This window comes from Cupressus sempervirens, chromosome 7 (assembly GCF_028749045.1).
Source record: "Cupressus sempervirens isolate cs-2001-9-10 chromosome 7, ASM2874904v1, whole genome shotgun sequence".
In the NCBI taxonomy this organism is placed as follows: Eukaryota; Viridiplantae; Streptophyta; class Pinopsida; order Cupressales; family Cupressaceae; genus Cupressus; species Cupressus sempervirens.
The window spans coordinates 533,382,770-533,401,388 of NC_143124.1; the positions used below are offsets into that span (position 1 = coordinate 533,382,770).

Genomic DNA, 18,619 nt, shown 5'->3' on the forward strand with positions numbered 1-18,619 from the left:
AACAAAGTGGCGGATGCCCTAAGTAGGAGAAGACACATTTCTGCAATGGCTACTATAAACTTCAGATTAAAGGACCAGATTTTACAACATCTAGAACATGATGAGTTTTATGCAGAAATCAGCCACATGATTCTAAGTATTCGGAATTTACTTTATCTTATCAAGGAGCCACATGATTCTAAGTATTCGGAATTTACTTTAGAAGAGGATGGATTACTAAGATATCATAGCAGGATTTATGTACCCAACAACCCTAAACTCCAAAGAATGATTCTGGAAGAATCTCATTCAACTCCATATTCAAGAAACCCGGGGGTAACTAAAATGCTATCTAATATAAAACCCATATATTTTTGGAAAGGAATAAAAAAGGAGATAATAGAATTTGTCATAGGTTGTTTAGAATGCCAGAGAGTAAAAGCAAAACATCGATACCCAGCAGGCCTTTTGCACCCTAATGAAGTACCCGAGTGGAAATGGAAAATAATTTCCATGGACTTTGTACAAGGGTTACCTATGACATGGAATCAACACAATACCATTTTAGTAGTAGTTGATAGATTGACAAAAGTTGCTCATTTTATACCAGGGAATCTAACTGATGGAGCACCATAAATTGCTCATAAATTCATAAAAGAAATTTTCAGATTGCATGGAATTCCAAAAAAAATTATTTCAGATTGGGATGCTAGGATAAATTCTAGATTCTGGTAAACATTATTTTCAGCATTAGTCACTAAACTAAACATTAGTTCAGCTTATCATCCTGAGACAGACGGTCAAACAGAAAGCGTAAATCAGGTATTAGAAGATCTTCTGAGAGTATATTGTATGAATTGACAATACCAGTGGGAAACATACTTACCCTTGCTGAAATTTGTGTATAACAATTCCGATTAGTCCACCATTAAAATGGCTCCCTTTGAAGCTTTGTATGACCGCAAATGTAGAACACCTGTGAGTTGGAATCGTTTGGAAGACAAAATCATTATTGGACCTGAAATGCTTAAGGAAATGGAGGAACAAATAATCCAGATTCGTCAAAGATAGAAGGAAGCTAATGATAGACAAAAAAGCTATGCAGATGCAAAAAGAACACCTAGAGAATTTTCAGTGAGAGAAAAGGTACTATTAAGGGTAAAACCTCAAAAGAGTACTATCAAGTTTGGTAAGAATGTCAAGTTAGCCCCAAGGTATGTGGGACCCTTTGAAATACTGGAAATTGTGAACCCAATAGCTTGCAGAATTGCTTTACCACCAGCCCTTGCCAGGAAGCATGACGTCTTCCATGTGTCATATCTTAAGAAATACATTACCCATCATGATCATATAATTGATTGGAAACTATTACAAGTGCGCGAACCAAGGGTGGTAGAGGTAGGACCGCTCAGAATACTCGAGGTGCATAAGATACGCTTACGAAATCGGGAGGAGACACAATGCATGGTCCAGTGGGATCAGTATGCAGAGGGTAATGCCACTTGGAAGGATTATCATAAAAAATTTCAAAGATACCCTCATCTTTTCTCTAGGGTTGGAAATTGGACATTTCTTTTCTTTTCTTAATATAAATTGATTAAGTATTGTTTAAAGTTTTGTTGTGATGTTCATCAAGGACGATGAAAAATCTAAGGGGGAGGGTGTGTTACATCCCAATTTTTTGACCTAATTTTAAACTTGTTCATAACCGTTGGATTTAACGTATTATTCTTTTATGATCATGTGAAATGGGTAGTTATTTATATACGTTGTATTAACTGCTAATGAAGATGGTCGTTAACCAATAATTGTTATTAGATAATTAGCAGTTGTTTGATTTAAAATAATAATTAATATGTTTTTATGACTTATTATGGAATTATTATTATGGCAAAAGTGTTTTTATGGGTGATTGGAGGAGAAGATGAAGAAGGGGGAAGCATTGGTAAACCGAATCATCGGAATGGGATGTTTGCTTAAGTTTAGTCATCAGGATCGACAGGTATGACCTTAAACTTCTTTGGAAAGGACGCAATGACTTGATTACAGCATATATTTTTTGGGACTACATGAGCTATTAAGAAAAATAATCTAAGAAAACATAAAATAATTTAATTTAGAATATAAAACATACCTCAAGAGATTTTTAATTGATCTTCATCATATTATTATAATAAATACTTACATACATATAAAAATAAAAAATGAAATGGCACAAATAAATTATAATAACGTAATTTAATGATGTCACCCCATTAATATACTTACATGAACGTATATAAGTATGTAGATTATAATAATAAATCAAAATTATAATCTTTTCAACTTTTTATTTTATTCTTTCTTCCCTCTCTTTTCATAATTGATTTATTACTTGGAAATTTGAATCAATTATAATCTTTTTGTAATCGGTGGAAGCCAAGGAGTCATGTTGGCTCTTCATTTAAGGAAGCCGTGAGGGAGAGTCGGGATCACCTTTCTCCTTGGTGCCCTAATTCTTCCTTCCTTGCTACAGTCCAGAGCTTTCATGTTCATTTACCAACTCGTCCTTGCATTGCTACGTCTGCAATCTGCCTTCATACGATTTCCAATCAGCCATTAAAATGTCTTTGCAAACTACCTTGATACAATCTGCCTTGATACGTTTTCCAATTAGCCATTAAAACGTCTTTGCAATCTGCCTTGAAACGTTTGCAATCCGCCATTGAGTCTTCTGCAAATTACCATTGATATCAACCTTGTTGAGATTGAGCAATTCCAACATAGCCGAGCAAGTAATTCCGGCTAAAATACTAACGATCAGCATTAAAGAAAGCCAAGAGGGAGCCATTAAGATTCAGGTTTTCCAAAGAATACAATTAATGTCATGAATTAACCTTTCAAGTTTATAAATGCAAATCTATAGCAGTTGGCTAGGATCAGAACTTCTTCTTATGTCTATGTTCATGATTATTTTCTTTTAACTTGCTGAATAAACCTTGAAGACTTACAAAGAACTTCTTCTTAATCTCTTTATATCCAATTGAGTAGTATTCCATAAAAAAGAGTTTCTAAATACAATAAGAACTTGTATGGTTGTTGCTGTTTTCAAGAATAATATGCCACAACTCATGATGGAAGATATCAAGGGCAGAATGCTCATAATCTTTTAATACACCTGGAATTCATCGGCAATGTAGCCAAGAATAGTGAAGAGGTGTGAAAGGGCAGAGTGCTCATAATCTTTTAATACACCTGGGAATCACCGGCTATGAAGCCATGAATGGTGAAGAGGTGGAATAAATCTGCAAGCAAACAAAAGAGAAATCAGACAAAAATACCTCAAAAGAAATATATCTAATAGCTCATGCTCATCTCTATAATGAATCCTGTTGTCAAGTCAAGCGGTGGTGATTGGGTCATTGAACCCATCGGAAATCCTTGGCCAAGGTAGTTTATAGGCATGTTTGTCATCTAATAATCACTTGATGTCAGTAGCGCCAGTTATGTAAATAGATCCATTTCAATACTGAGCGGACAATCACAACACCAGGATGCTTAGGTGGCTGGACTAAAGAACATCCCAAGCCCGATCCCAAAGTAGGGAGGGTCATTCTAATTTAATAGAATGTGTGGGGATAAGTATGGTCCGAGGTTGGGAGGTTAAGCCTATGTCAATGCTTCTCCTCTCACCAAAGTCGAGGCTTGCACAACCAGTTAAAGATCCTCTGATGATGCTTGTATGTTCTTTTCTTTTCCTAGTAAGCAATTACTTTATTTGTTAAACGTAGATCTAGTTACTCCAATTGAATATGATTACAGTTATCTTTTGTTATTGTTAATCAGTGATCATGAATACAGTTATGATAGTTAGTCTAGTTATTTCAGCTGAACATGATTACAGTTACAAATAGTTAAACGTAGATCTAGTTACTTCAATTGAATATGATTACAGTTATCTTCTGGTTATGAATGCAGATATGATAGTTAGTCGTTAATCTGTTTATTTCAGCTGATCATGTTAATCGTTGATCTAGTTATTTCAATTTTGATAACAGTTATTATCCAATAGTTGTTAGGAGCAGTTAATGTCAAGTGAAAGGGATCTAATTATCTATTTGTAAATGCTGGGAGTTTTTAGTTTAAACCGTCTTTGATTTATATATGAAAATCCGTTTGACACATCGATATAGGTAGCTAGGACGAACAATAACCCCATCATAGATCTCCATAAAGTGCTCAACATAGAAGGTCATCCTCGGACGTAACCCACCAAGAGGGTTAGTCCAAGTGGTGATAACGTACTATCTGTAGATATCCAATCTGACATGCTCATTTAACTCCTAACGAAAAGGGAGGAGATGAGCAGGGGCATTTAGCGAAAACTGGTATGGAGGGAGACTACATATTTGATATTAGAGGGGGTAGCTTTGTACATCTGATTGAACAACATAATATTAAGTAGATTAAAAACATTAATAAGTGGTGTATCTACGTAGAATTAATGCCTCTTCTTGCTTCAGCATGCTCTCTATTTATGATCAAACTGTTATTCATTTTTTATAGTCTTTTTGCTGAGATTTTAGTATTTCTATTCTATTTTGGCCTTTCTGGATTTCACAACAATGATGCTTTGGTCTCATCTCTTCTAGGCCTACGTGAAAGTGATAAGAATTCTATGTTTATCGACTTTTGTTATTAGTGTATGCTTTCACACTGATCTTTAGGATAGGTTGATTTCATTGATATCTCTTGGTTGCAGGATGCATCAAGGTGGTGAGAGATTATATGCTGACTACAGAAATGAACATGGGGACTTGAAGTCATGGGACTAACTTAATATTACATATCTTAATTAAATGAGAAAGATAGTGATATTCAGAGGGAGATTTTTCAATGTCAAAAGGAGGTAACGTGATGGGGAGATTTTTTCAGGTTGTGATGATCAAAACTATCCCTTCTAAGAGGAAGTTTCTATGGAATCTCAACCATCCTTATACATGTTATTAATGAGTTCTTCTCTGTGAAGGAGAAGTTCGAGGTGAAATCCCTTGTTAATGGGATTTCACTATACCACACACAAATTCCTCAATGAAATGAACATTGTGCAATCAATTAGTTTCGCTTTCTATATCCAATTGAATGTTGCATAGGGAAATCATCTTAATGAGGGTTCTGCTAAATTCTTTGTGTTGAAGATTGTAGCTGCGATAGAGATCTTTATCTCTGATCTTGCCATATATTGAAATTGAGATAATACATATGTAGTGTTTACAGTTGGAGAAGATATTTATGACAATATCTGAGATAATATTATATGAAAAGACACATGTCATGCAAAGAGGCACGCATTTGGAAATATGAAGAGACTTGTTTTTGGAAATTGAAGAGACCTTTAGTTGTGATATGAAGAGTCTCTCAATTATATATATATATATATATATATATATATATATATATATATATATGAGATTGCCCTCTATGAATTCATATCATTCAAGTAAAAGCATTGTACTTGAATTTTTAATATCAAGAAAAGCTTTACTTTCCTGGTGCGGCTGGTTTTTTCCACTTCAAGGTTAAGGGTTTTCCCAGGATAAATGTCTAGTGCTTTTGTGCCTAATTTTTTCTTTATTGCTGTTTATCATAATTTTTGGGCTAAACATTGACACTTTGTGATGCAGCGAGAATCCGAGGTTACCCCTACTAGAGGTAATCCAGATCCCTACAAATAGCCACAAAGCGGAAACACAACAACAATGCAAGATTCGATACCAATTCTCAAGACTTTATTCATGAAATAACTATTTACATGCAATATGCCCGGCTAGGCCTTCCAGGTTAGGGCCAAATACAAAAAGCAATTACAAAAATAGTTATGCAAGACCCTCAAGATCCAACTCAATCCTAATCCCAGCTAGTCCAAATCCACACTCTGGTAGAAACCTCCAAGGAAATCTCAACTTGTGCTCAAGCCCACCAAGCAATCTCCTAGTTTGCCAAGCCTCAACTACTAGCCCTTTTGAAAATTCGCTCCTATACTTCATCCTCTTCTCCAAGCTAGATGACTATCTCACTCACTCCTCCAAATGAAGGCCTAAAGACTCCACAAGACTCCCTACTAATACCCAACTAAGCCACTGATCAGCCTAGCCCATTACAAATTAAAATAAACCCTTACATTAAATATTTGCATAAGCCACAAGTTGGCTGCAACACTTATTAACTACCCACAATCCAAATTAAATGTCAAAAGTCAGCTCACAGACAACTCGGGCACCACAGAGACCAAGACCAAACCAAGTGTCAAAAACCACCAACAAGCATCTGCATTCCACCAGGCATAACCGAGCTCCATCATTGACCGAGCCAACTCGGGCAACACTACTACCGAGTCCCAATGCAAACTGAGCCACAATATACGCCGAGTGCCTCCTTCATGGACTAAGTCCCTTCACTAACCGAGCAACTCAATCAACACTACTGTCGAGCTCCTAGAGTAAACTAAGCTTACAATATCTGCGAAGTGCCCCAAGCATCGTCGAACACCTTCATTAACCGAGTCACTCGGTTAACACAGCAACTATGAACAACTCAGTATCGACCGAGTAACACCTCTTCACTGACTAAGTCCTCCAACTCCAAAGCTAGAATACCCCAACATGTAGGATTGTCAGCTAACCAAGGATACTCCTACATCACTTTGTTGTGGAACATCACAATTTTTCTAGCACTAGTATGACTGCCAAACATAAAATTCTACAAGATGCAGAGAAACCATTTCCAAGGAGCATAAAAAGATGGATAACAAGCCTAGATAAAGCAAATTGATATGTCTAATTTGTTATATGCTTGTCAACTAGGAATCCAACTTTTCATTTTAATGGGAATAATGTTACTGGCACAATTAGACTTTGTTATGTTTGTTAGTCCTGATGCAACCATTGTGGAATTGTTCCATTTTAAAATAGTTGTAAATGATTGTAAATGGTCATAATCTAACCAACAATTTTTGCGACTTTTGTAAAGGCATGTGATTAGTGAGTAGTGATGATTGATCTACTTTCAAACAAATAAAGAACTAGTTGATAAAGCATTCAATGTGCTCCTCTATAATTTACCAGGTACACTGTTCTTTATTTTTATATTATTGCAATTGGTAGTGCAACTAGATAGAGGTCAACTAACTTTGGCATTCTAAGTCAATTTTCCGTTCTAGGATAATAATTTGTTGAATCCTTACCTATTGCATATGTTCCATACTCTTTTCATCTATATAATCTGAAAAGAGATGCAAAAATTTATAAGGTGGTTCTTCTACTTGAGTAAATCAACTAGGAGAAATAAAAGAGGTCAGTAGTCTTATTCTATGGGTGCATAGATCTCATTTTTAAGCTGCTTTACCTGCTTCCTCAGCTTGTAAGGTGAATTGCAATAGGGGCATCCATGTTCAAAAACCAGTAAGTTTGACAAAGCTTCAGAAAAGACATGTTTGGGATGTGGTTCTCAATCATCTAATCGACTGCATTTTATATCTTAGGTCATTGTGTTTGTACATGCTTTCAGCCTAAACACTTGAGATTGAAAACTCTTTCTTTCACAATACCTGCTTTAAGCCTGAATGTCAAAAACTCCACTTGTTTTTTGAGACCCCTACTTGATCATGGTGTAACATTAATATCTCAAACCACTATGTTTTAGGTTTTAGGCCTGAACAATTGAAGGCTAACAATGCTTCCCTTGGATTTTAAAGCCGTATCTTGATCAAAAAAGTGTAACATTGTATTATACAAATCTTACAATTGAATACCGAAGGTTGAATATTCTTCAAATGTTTTGAGGTCACAGCTTAATCAAAGCAAAATATCAATCAAGCCTGACATTCAATTTGCTTTTTTGCAGGTCTGAAGACGCTGACTCTAGTCATCTTTCACCAAATATGTTAAATATATAATAATTTGAATGAACTTGCAATATCTAGCCTGATCTCATTCAAATTTTGGAAAAGCGATGATGAGAAAAGTCAAAGTTCAAATTCCATACTTTTAGGTTTTTCGCAAAACACTTCTAGACAGCCTGTGCAACATCAAAAATAAGTTTTTAAAGCATTATAGCATTAGTCACGATCAAACTCAAATGGCAATCTTTGCACCACCAATGAAAAACTTGTAGTCTTTGCAGCAAACATGCCTATATAGAATAATTTGGAAATGCAGCGCACATCTCAAAATGAAAGCATTGTAGCATACTGTTCGATATCCACAGCATTGGAAGAGTTACGATAAAAATTGAAGCCTTTGCAAGAACCAGACTCAAGAAAACGAAAGAAAAAAATTATAAATTGTGCAGTTTACAAAGCCATACTTAAACTTACTGATATATAAAGAAAATGTTTCCAACTTTGCAGACTCCGCAACAATCGAGTCACAGTTCAACAGTTTCTACGAAATTGAGAGCTTATTTTTTAATTGATATAAAACTTCCAAATTTCCACGCCATTCCATCATAATACTTGAAGAGACAATCGAATATGAAGGATGTGAGCATAGGTGCCTGGTACATTGGTATGTCGATTGGCTTTTGGAGATATGTGCGAAGTTTGAGTACCCTAATGATATTGCGTTCCTCAAGTATATATGTTTAAAAGTTGGTATGAGGTCCTCCCGTTTGTGGTATCATCAGTGAGACTGGGTAATCCACAGACATGCCAATAAAGAAAATAACAAAGGATATGCATTAAATATTGCAGCATGAGGGTTAAGGTCAACAACACACACCTCAATTCTCGCAGCTTTTGCTACCGCAAGTTTAAAGGCTGTGGCTTTTGTGTCGCTGTCCACCTTACTCCACCAATGGACACACCCTTTCTTACTCCAGAACACGGTGGCAGCTATTTCATTACTCGCAGAGTTGTTAACATTACTATTTTTGATCCGTTTCTTGCCGCGAGAAGCAAGCCATGACAACCTGAGCGAGAGCTCGAGCTTGTTGACCAGGAAAGCCGCGAGGCTGTAATAGCCCTTGTCCTTAAGCCATGGCAGCTCCTCCCACTGCCATTTCGAAGCAGAAGAAGGACCCGAGCTTCTCAAAAACTCGCCGTTGGAAATGGCATCCATGACGGAAACAAAGTGCTCAACGTCCTTCACGAGATCCTCGGTGACAACCAGGGCATCGAACTTAGGGCATTCGGCTTGCGGATTTTGACCCTCCGCCGAGCTGAAAAGCCTCACGTTTTCCGTCAAAACTTGCTCGGCCTGATTGCCGGAGTAAGCCCTAGCCAAGAGGCCCCTGGCTTTTCTGTAGCACAGGCTTGGCAGCGCATTGGAATCCGATTTGCTGTTCTTGATAGGCACGTCCGGTAGAAGAATGAAAAAGCCCTGACCATCCTTCTGAATGTGCGCTTGCATTTGCAGAAGAAGAGCGACCCATGATTCATCCACTGTTGCGAGGGCGGCCTGTCTTTGCTCTGTACTCAAGCTCGACATCCATGTCACAATGTTATTACGCAATGGGGACTTTGAAGGCGATGGTGATGGCGCAGAGTGGTAAAGAGCCAGATGATCTACCAGTGAATCCATTAGCTGCTTCGAATCCATCGATTCTCTCGCTCTTTTGCTTGCCTCCCCTCTTAATATTCTCTGCGATAAATCGGAAACACACTTCTGATTTCCTATTGACATCATCTACTTATGTCACCTATATTTCTCTGTTATGGTGACAGTGATGAATTCAGATCCTGTATGCGTACGGTACCAGGGAAGCAAACACACTGTAGAAATGCGCAGAACAGGTTTTCTTTCAGGCTTTTCCATGGGAAAACAAATACGAGGATGGCTATGAATTTCGTTTATATCTGCGGCCTGGAATCTTTGTAAAAATCTTGTCTGCGCATTTGCCAGCAAGCTACCATTTGCCAGTCAATGTATTTTTTATTTGCGAGGGGGCAGATGGAATGAATAAGCTGCATATCTGATGTTGTTTCGCAGTCTTTATTTTATAGTTACCATCATAATGAATGAATCAATGAAAGAAATATTTTTATGTCAGGTTCGTAAGTCTAAGGGATCCACATAAAACTTCTAATCAGATGTGATTTTCCAGTCTGTCTCTTTTGTTGTAAATCTGCATAAGTAAAATGGCCTTTCTTGAGGAGTCTTGGTCTTTTAAAAAGGTCTTTTATGTTGATCATGTTTTACATTTTTTTTTGTGTTAGTTACGAATGTCTTCGTATGTTGTACAATCTCTCAGATAGTGCCACTATGTTTCCACCACACCCTCGTTGCGAAATTTACAAATTTTATCCTCCCACTCTTCCTTAGGGACCTTTCATCTACCAATTTCATATTTCATACGGTGGAAACCAGATCTTAGTTAAGTGATTAGGATTTTTGTCTTTCCTTTGATCTCGACTCCTAAATATTCTTTGTCGTCATGTTCGTGTGTGGGATTAAATTCTTTGATATAATAGATTTTTTTCTACCTAACTGGTTTGCCCACATGGTAGATCTGACTTTTTTTGCCACCCATTTTTTAATTTCAAAATTATTTTCTGGGCACTCTTGGTAATCAATGTTCCACTTGTTGAACCATTTATCATTTTGTTTCTTCCATGTCTTCTTCCGACAAGCCAGTTCTCCGTCAACCACACTACTAAGCCAATGATGTGCATCCATTTACTCACTTTTTTTAGAGAGCTCAACAATCTAACAATTGTCGAGGCCTCCACTGGTAACATGCCCGCCTCCGTTAAAATAATCTTGTATGGAACTATTGATTTGATTTTGAGATTAGTTGTGATGAAGTGTCTGAGTTCTTTCAATTTGTTGTCATTTATGGTTTGATACGTTGCTCCCCCATACCTCGCTGGCATATAAAATAATTGGTATCACCAGCAACCCAAAGAGAGTTTTCTTAGTCTTCCAATCTCATAACTCTGATGTCTTGCACCTATTTTGAAGAAGATAAGACTATGATCTTGGTCTTAGAAGTGTTGACCTCTATCCCTACCTCCATGCAAAAGGTTTCTAATTTCTTCAAATGTTCCCTCAGCCCCTGTTTTATTTTAGCAATGAGAATAAGGTCATCAACATAAAGAAGCAATCTGATCACATATTCAGTTAGTTGAATTGTCTCTCCATTGGCCTTGTTTAGCCATTCCTCTAACTTGTCAATGTAGAGGCCAAACAAGGTAGGAGATAACGGGCACCCCTGTTTGACTCTTATGTTGTTGCCAAAACATTCTGACATACCCACTTTGGTTCTGATTTTCGCTTTAACCTATTCGTAAAGTTTATAAACAACATCTTTATACTCTGTTGGGACCTCCAATTCTTCCATCCTCCTCCATAACTTATCCCTAAGGACGGTGTCGAAAGCTTTCTTAAAGTCAACAAAGCAACAAAAAGCCTCTTCCCCCTATTTATCCCATGCTTTTTCAATGAGGAACCTTAGGGTAATGTAGTGATCAATGGTGGAATGTTTTGCTCTGAAACTCGTCTGTCCCATAGCTCTTTTCCCTACTTTTTCTGCTCATCCGTTGATTCTCCACTCTACCATACTCCCCTGGAGTTTGCTTAATAAGGGGTTCACCATGATGGTGCGGTAGTTGGAAGGGTTGTTGACATCCTTGCTCTTATGGAGAGGAATAACTACACTCATAGTCCAATCCATGGGAAAGCAGCCTTGTGTGACCATATTAAAAATGTTCTTGATGTGTGGAGTCAACAAATTTGTCCCCCACTTTAGAAATTCAGCCTATAGCCCATCAATATCCTGAGCTTTTCCACTTGCTAATCTCCTTATATCCTAGAGTAATGTCTTCATCAGAAAATAGTTCATTTGAATTCTTGGTTGTGGGGAGTGAAACTTCGTCCTCCGGTCTCTCATAAAGAGTCTTTACACACTCTAACCATTGAGAATCCGTAATTTTAATTTCAACCTGTTTCCTAGCTTATTGTAACTTCCTCCAAAAATCTTTAGGATTGTGTTTTCCTAACATGATTAGCTCCTTCCTCTGATTAATCACATATTCTTCTTTTTTGGTTTTGATCAGTTGTTTGTATTCTCTTATGATTGTTTTGTTTTCCTTTCTCCCTTTAAATTTCCTTTTTGCAGCCTTGCATTCTTCATCATACCATGGGTTAGCTAGAAAGGTGTTTGAGATGCTCTTCTTTATCCTTGTTCCATTACAACCCTTTAGCACTTCCTGAATTAGTGGGATTAGTGAGTTGTTACTGATGTGACTTTTCTTATCATTGTTATCTTTGATATTCATGATGTCATGATGCATTTGGATCTGCCATTCAAGAGCGGTGCAATTTTAATTTTTTTCATTGTTTATAAGAATCTTGCTCTCTTTGTGTCCTTTTGTGTTTTCATTTAGGACCTGATCACTTTTCAGCCTTTTGACCTTCATATTGTATTTAATACGGAGAGGCATATGGTCTAAATTTAGCTCTAAAGGACATTGTTTAATTTTGAAAGCAACTACTTTGGTGATGGTTGATTGCGAACATATCATATAGTCCACCACACTTTGTCTGTTATACGTTTTACAAGTAAATTTGTTTGATTTAGGCCACATCTTCATACCATTACACACAACTAACTCATGGAGGTTGCATAGCCCTAAGAGTTCAGCCCCAAAGTGAGACACACCACCTTTTTCATCCTGAGAGGTTTGTTTGCTAATATTGTCATCATCTTCTTTTAGCCACAAGGGATTATTGTCCTCTATTAGATCATTGCCCAGTTGAATAGCTTGGTTACTTGTTGTTCTGGCATTAAAATCTCCTAGAAGGATTGTGTTACCAATTTGATTAAAGGAAAGTACATCTTTCTTTAAAGCTGCAAATGGATCTTTGCTGTCTGAATGCCTCTTTTTGTAGAATTTATAGCTTTTTGGTGCGAAATAGCATGCTGCTAGCCATGTGATCTCCAGATTATCCTCAATCTTCAACCATATAAATTGTTTATTTGGGTCCTCTTTCTCCAATTTTATGTTTTTGTTCCATGTATCTTTTATCAAGATAGTAATCCCTCCATGACCTTTACATGTCTTTGTTTCTTCATTCCACACATAGACTTTATTGTACCCTTCGAAATTTGGCATCCTACACCCCTCGTGTTCGTGTGTTTCTATGAGGCAAATAATGTCTTGCCCCTCGGCTATGGACCCCAACCTTGATCCTCTTCTCCATGGATATCCTCTACAATTCCAACTCACCATGTTAAGATACTCTTGTGGGGCCCTAAGTTCCTATTTCTAATTCGCTAATTTATCGACATTCTATGCTTTACCGTTTTTCATCCAAGCCCATTTGCCAACAGCCCTTGCTGATTTTACTTTCTCCCACTCCTCCCTCCTTTCTTCTTGTCGGTTAATGGTTAAATCCTCGTCTAGGTATATTTGGGTGTCCTTGAGTAGCCCCATGTTCTTCAAGATTGTGCTCTTATCTTCTATGTTGCTAAAAGTAACTCTCACATGTCTATTTTTCCCCATTCCCATACTTCTCCCAATTTTGTTTGCTTTATGGATTTTACCTGTTCATTTTAGTTTGTCCCTAAGGAAGTCATGTGTCAAAATCTCTATTTTTTCACATTCCCCATAGTCTTTTAAGCCTTTGATAATGATGTTTGCAGCCTTTTCTTGTATTTCCTTCTCCTCTATGATAAGAGTGAGGGATGATGCATTTCAGTTACCTTCATTCTTCATTAAATCAATTTTTAATGTAAATCTATTCTTGGTGATGAGTTCCTATTGAGTATAACTCCTCACTAAAGTACTAATATGGTAAGGGAAGAGATCTGGTAGCCACCATGGGTCTAATGATCATGAGGGTTTCGTGATAGATACTTCTCAATTACCACTTTTAAAAAGCCCCAAAGAATGACAACATGTGTACTAATAGCCGATAACACATGTACTAACAATCAATCACACATGTACTAATAGTTGATCATTTTTTAGCTTTATTGGTTGTTGATTGGTCCATTTGTGTCAAAAGTGCTATTTTTTTTGGTCAGCGGCTATTGGGGGATGAACATAACAAGAATTCGATGAGTGTTTTAAATTGGCACTTTTCAACCACTTTGCACTCCATGACCTCTACAAAGAGATCCATAAATGCCAAACATTGAAACCTTGGTGTTAAGCTCTTAAGTCACCTAGAAAGGTACACTAAAAAAATTAGCATAATTTGACTTACGATTTAGGAGATCTAGGTGTGTAAAGTTAGCCTGGGCGGTTATTGGGTCTCTTCCCCTAATCCCTTAGTGATTATACTTGCCCCATCTAACTAGTACATACAAAATACATCTATGGAATTAATCCACTAGTGATTATAGATATCCCATCTAATTAGTGCATAGAAAGTACATTAGGGAATTTGAGGAGAAAGTAAACATTTAAGCATGTAATGTATTATAGTGAGTATGTTAGATATAATATGGAAATATGTATATGAAGAAAAATGAACTAGAGATAATCAAAGTATAAGGTTTCTTCTAATATGATTAATATAAGGTGAGGACGATTTTAGAGGAGTAATGTAATTGGTATTGATGAAATCAATAATTATAGCAAGTACTTAGGAGTGGTCTGGGCATGAAATAATGTCATGGATAGATGCACAAGAAAGATAAGATAAGAATCACAGACATGTGTTGGAAGAACGAATTGAATAATTTCAGAGCAAATTGAAACAAGAGCAAAGGAGCAACACATTCAAGCAGCAAAGAAGCAGTGGCATTCTTGGATACACATAACTGGTCGTGGCCTTTGCATTTTGTCCATCATTTTCAACTAGGGTTTTGGATCCAGTCAAGCCTGCTTTCTATTATTGTTGTTGATGTTATCTCAGGCTTTAAAGCTGTCCTCTGGATTTGAATCAACATTAATCCAGAGTCAAAAAATCTTATCCATCGAGCAATAAATTTGGATTCTAGGTTTTTGCTCTGCTATGAAACCCTAATATCGATGGTGCCAAAATTTTGAAGAAGGATATGCATTGAGTAAAGGAAATTTAGATAAGGTGACTGCAAACATAGATTCTTAATACCTTGGGCGGGGGCCCTAGCTCGGTTGGCTAAATCTTCCCTATTGCAGGGGGTTGGTCACGGGTTCTAGTCTCCCCCATCCCCGTGGTACCGGTGGGCGTATCGCGCCAACACTACCAATCACATTAAAAAGTTTACCTGGCGCACTGCAGTTTATAGGGGGGGTCGTGCTGCACCCGATTCCTGCAGTCTAACCTCCTGCCACGACTACTGGGATTATAAATGATGAAAAAGGGCAAACTTCACTCAACTTCTTCTAAGGAAGTCATCGAAACAAATTTTTGATTTGCGGTGAAGATGTTGAATCCATTTGTAGCCCTAATTAGGCATGATGATCTTGAGCAGAATTTTACACCGCAAGTAATTTGCAATCATTAGATTAGCAATAAAAATGCAGGCACTACCAATCAAGAGTTATCAGTGAAATCTATAGAAAGATTAGGGTTTCGTCCAGTGGGAAAATTCAAATAGAACAACAGAGAGAGACCCAAGTTGGAAACGAACTAGACCAATATACTCCAGCTCTCATTAGATCATAAGAAGGCAAGTAAGATTTTGTTACCTCCTCAAATCATTAAGGGAGATGATTTACCCAAATTAGGCAACTCATCGACTTGGAAAGGCTTTTTCCCTAATATCATTTGCTCCACTGCAAGCTTAGACAAACAAATTGTCTTCTTTAATCATACTAAATATGCAGCCCAAAATAGATTACCCCTGTATTCCAAGTAGCTAGGATCTCTATTTGAACCCGTTGCAAGGCTAATCAATATTCATGAAGCCAATTTCTGAAAGATAGAAAATTCAAAGCCCAAATCACCTCTTAACCCTATATATCCCCCCACATCGCAAGAATGGTTCTCTCGAGTCTCCTTGTTATTGTCCCAATCAAACCCTCACAGCTCCTCGGACCTTTAATGATAAAATTGAAGAGCGTATTCTAATTATCAGCAATCAGGTCAGCAAAGATCACTGGCAGGAATGTCAGAATGTTGGTGTATTTGCGTTTTGGAATGGGCCAAGACAAGAAATTACTAATCTCATTAGCTAGTTAAAGGAATTCTGTAAAAATTAGGTAAGTATATCTCACCATTCTGATAGATTGATATATATACACTGTAGTAATGAATATGTGAAAAAAGATTTCCTCTTTGTCCTTGATTGTTATTATAAAGGTTATGTTATTAAATTCTTTGAATAGATTCTAGATTGTAAGGAAGAACAGTTAAACTTCCCTATGCCAACATGGATTTCCATTTAATTCCTCCCTCCTAAACTTATGCATTTAGTGATTCTTAGAAAAATTGGACTTTCAACTGGTAATTTGATAGGAATAGATGCTTCTTATAAATATTGCAATAATGTTAAATTTTTTATTAATGATAAGAATAAAAATTTGGAACTCAATACTATTAAGTTAATTTCAAACGACTCTATATATGAATTGAAATATTATAGATTTGAAGGCAAAATCTTAGAAATAATCAGATTAGATAATGAGAGAAATATCTCATTTAAAACTATTCAACTTATGTCGAATCTTAAAGATACCTTCCCTATGATGAACATTACAAATAAAAAAGAAAACTAGGGGAAGATCATAAATGAGATAGCTCTTTTGGAGCCTAGTAAGATTATAGCAGGAAAAGTAGCTACAAAATTGGAGGATGGTGAAATTAGATTAGAAAAAACAACATGTACAATATAGTGACTATGGGGATGGGAAACAGTTTCATACCTAACATCGAGGAAGATCAAAAGAAAGAAACGGAGACACTACAAGATTCAAAAGAAAAAGAATCCCAAAGAAAAGAAAAGGAAAAGGTTTTAACTCCATAAAACAGTAAAGAAATTATTCGATTGTTAGATTTAAAAGACTATAAAAACGCTACTCTACAGATGACTTTAAATCTTACGTGTGAAGATCAAAACAAAAAAGAAATCAACACGAGAAAAGAAGGAATAACAAAATATAATATTTATAATATAAAGAAGTTAAGGACAATTAACAGTGGCAAAAGACTAAACAAAAATAGAAGAAAATACAAAAAACTAAGAATATAAGAGCAATAAGTAGAAAAGAAAAATTGTTAGAAAAGGAATTCAGATTGCAGGATAAAAAGATCTCGGTGAATAACAATAAAACTCTTGAAGAAATAGAAAACAAACATCTTTTCTCTGATGAGTCTCCAGAGTGAAGAAATGCTAAATGTAGAAAAGAAATAATGGAAACTCCACTGCAAAAGATGGAAGAGCCGATGAAAAAGAACATAGATGCCAAAAAAGAGGCAATAAATAAATGCACCAAATGTTGGCAGACACCAACCACAACACAAAACTCACCTATTTATAAGATGAGTGAGCACAATGCAAGGGACAAGGATTAGAGTAAGACAAAAGGAATTATAATACAAGATTTTCACAACTTCCTGAATAATGATTCATCAAAGAATGAAGTTATGGAAATGATAATTTTAGATGTGATAGAGTAAGAGAACCTGGAACTATTAACTGATGAATTGATCCAAGTTTTTAACTTTGACAACATTGATAAAAGCAATGACTTACAAAAAGAGGATATAATACAACGAGTATTGAAAATAGGCAGAGATAATTACATCTTTGAAGATTTGAGAAGAGATATGTCACTCATTGAGGATGAAGATAAGAGAAATAAAGATTTACAGACAAACAAATCTAGAACAATAACAAGTCAAGGAGATGGTAATGATTTAGGTAGAACATAGAGTAGACTAGACTTAGCAGATGATATACATACAAATAATTAGATAAGACTTGCAGAATAGATAATGAAAGAATTAGAAAATGAAGAAAAATGTGAGAAAGAAGGGAAACAATATGAGAGTGTTTTAAATGCATAGGAGAACATAGAGCAATTGGGTATTTTGATGAATCAAGAAGGAATAAATACTCCTAAATATGGCAGATTGAAAGCTAAAAGAGGAAGGAAGTCACATAAAGAACTTAGAGAAGCAGATGGGCATGCAAAAGAACAACAAAAGATTAGTTAGTTACTTAACATAGGGAAGGGGAAGAACCTTCCCAAGGCAGCATGAAGATCAGTATCTGGAACGCTAGGGGTTTAAATGCGTCTAGCAAGAAACAATTACTAAAACATAATTTAAAACAATTTGATTATGAAATTATAATGTTACAAGAGACAAAACTAAATAAGGAAGAAGGAATTAAGCTAGAAGAGATACTAAGTAGTTGGAACATTAACTTACATGAATCGAGAGGAGCCTCAGGGGGATTAGGAATGATTTAGAATCCTAGGAAAATAATTCTAAATGGACTAAATTCAAATAATTTGTGGATGAGTAGCAGAATTAAAAGCATAAAGACTAAATTACAACTAATTTTAATAAACATATACGGACTAACCCATAACATAGATTAAAAACTTCTATGGGAAGAAATATGTTTATTTATAAAAAACCATAATAAAAAATGCATTCTTATAGGTGGAGATTTTAATACTATCATGAATATAGATGAAAAAATTGGAGGTGTCTAGCAAAGTTCTTAAGCATATATGGAATTTAAAAAATGGATAGATCTTAACAAACTAATTGATATTCCT

The 18,619-nt window shown here is 36.2% G+C and overlaps 1 protein-coding gene across 5 annotated transcripts in view; it reads right to left on the reverse strand.

Annotated features, from left to right (window-relative positions):
* MEE44 (Nucleotidyltransferase family protein) overlaps positions 1-9,778 on the reverse strand; it is a 195,650-nt gene extending 185,872 nt beyond the window's left edge. For all 5 annotated transcript variants that reach the window (XM_089791915.1, XM_089791913.1, XM_089791914.1 and 2 more), the window contains exon 1: positions 8,736-9,778. In XM_089791915.1, the coding sequence (XP_089648041.1) occupies positions 8,736-9,641 (906 nt within the window). In that variant the 5' untranslated portion in view covers positions 9,642-9,778. The remainder of the gene's footprint in view (positions 1-8,735) is intronic.
* Between the last annotated feature and the right edge of the window lie 8,841 nt (positions 9,779-18,619).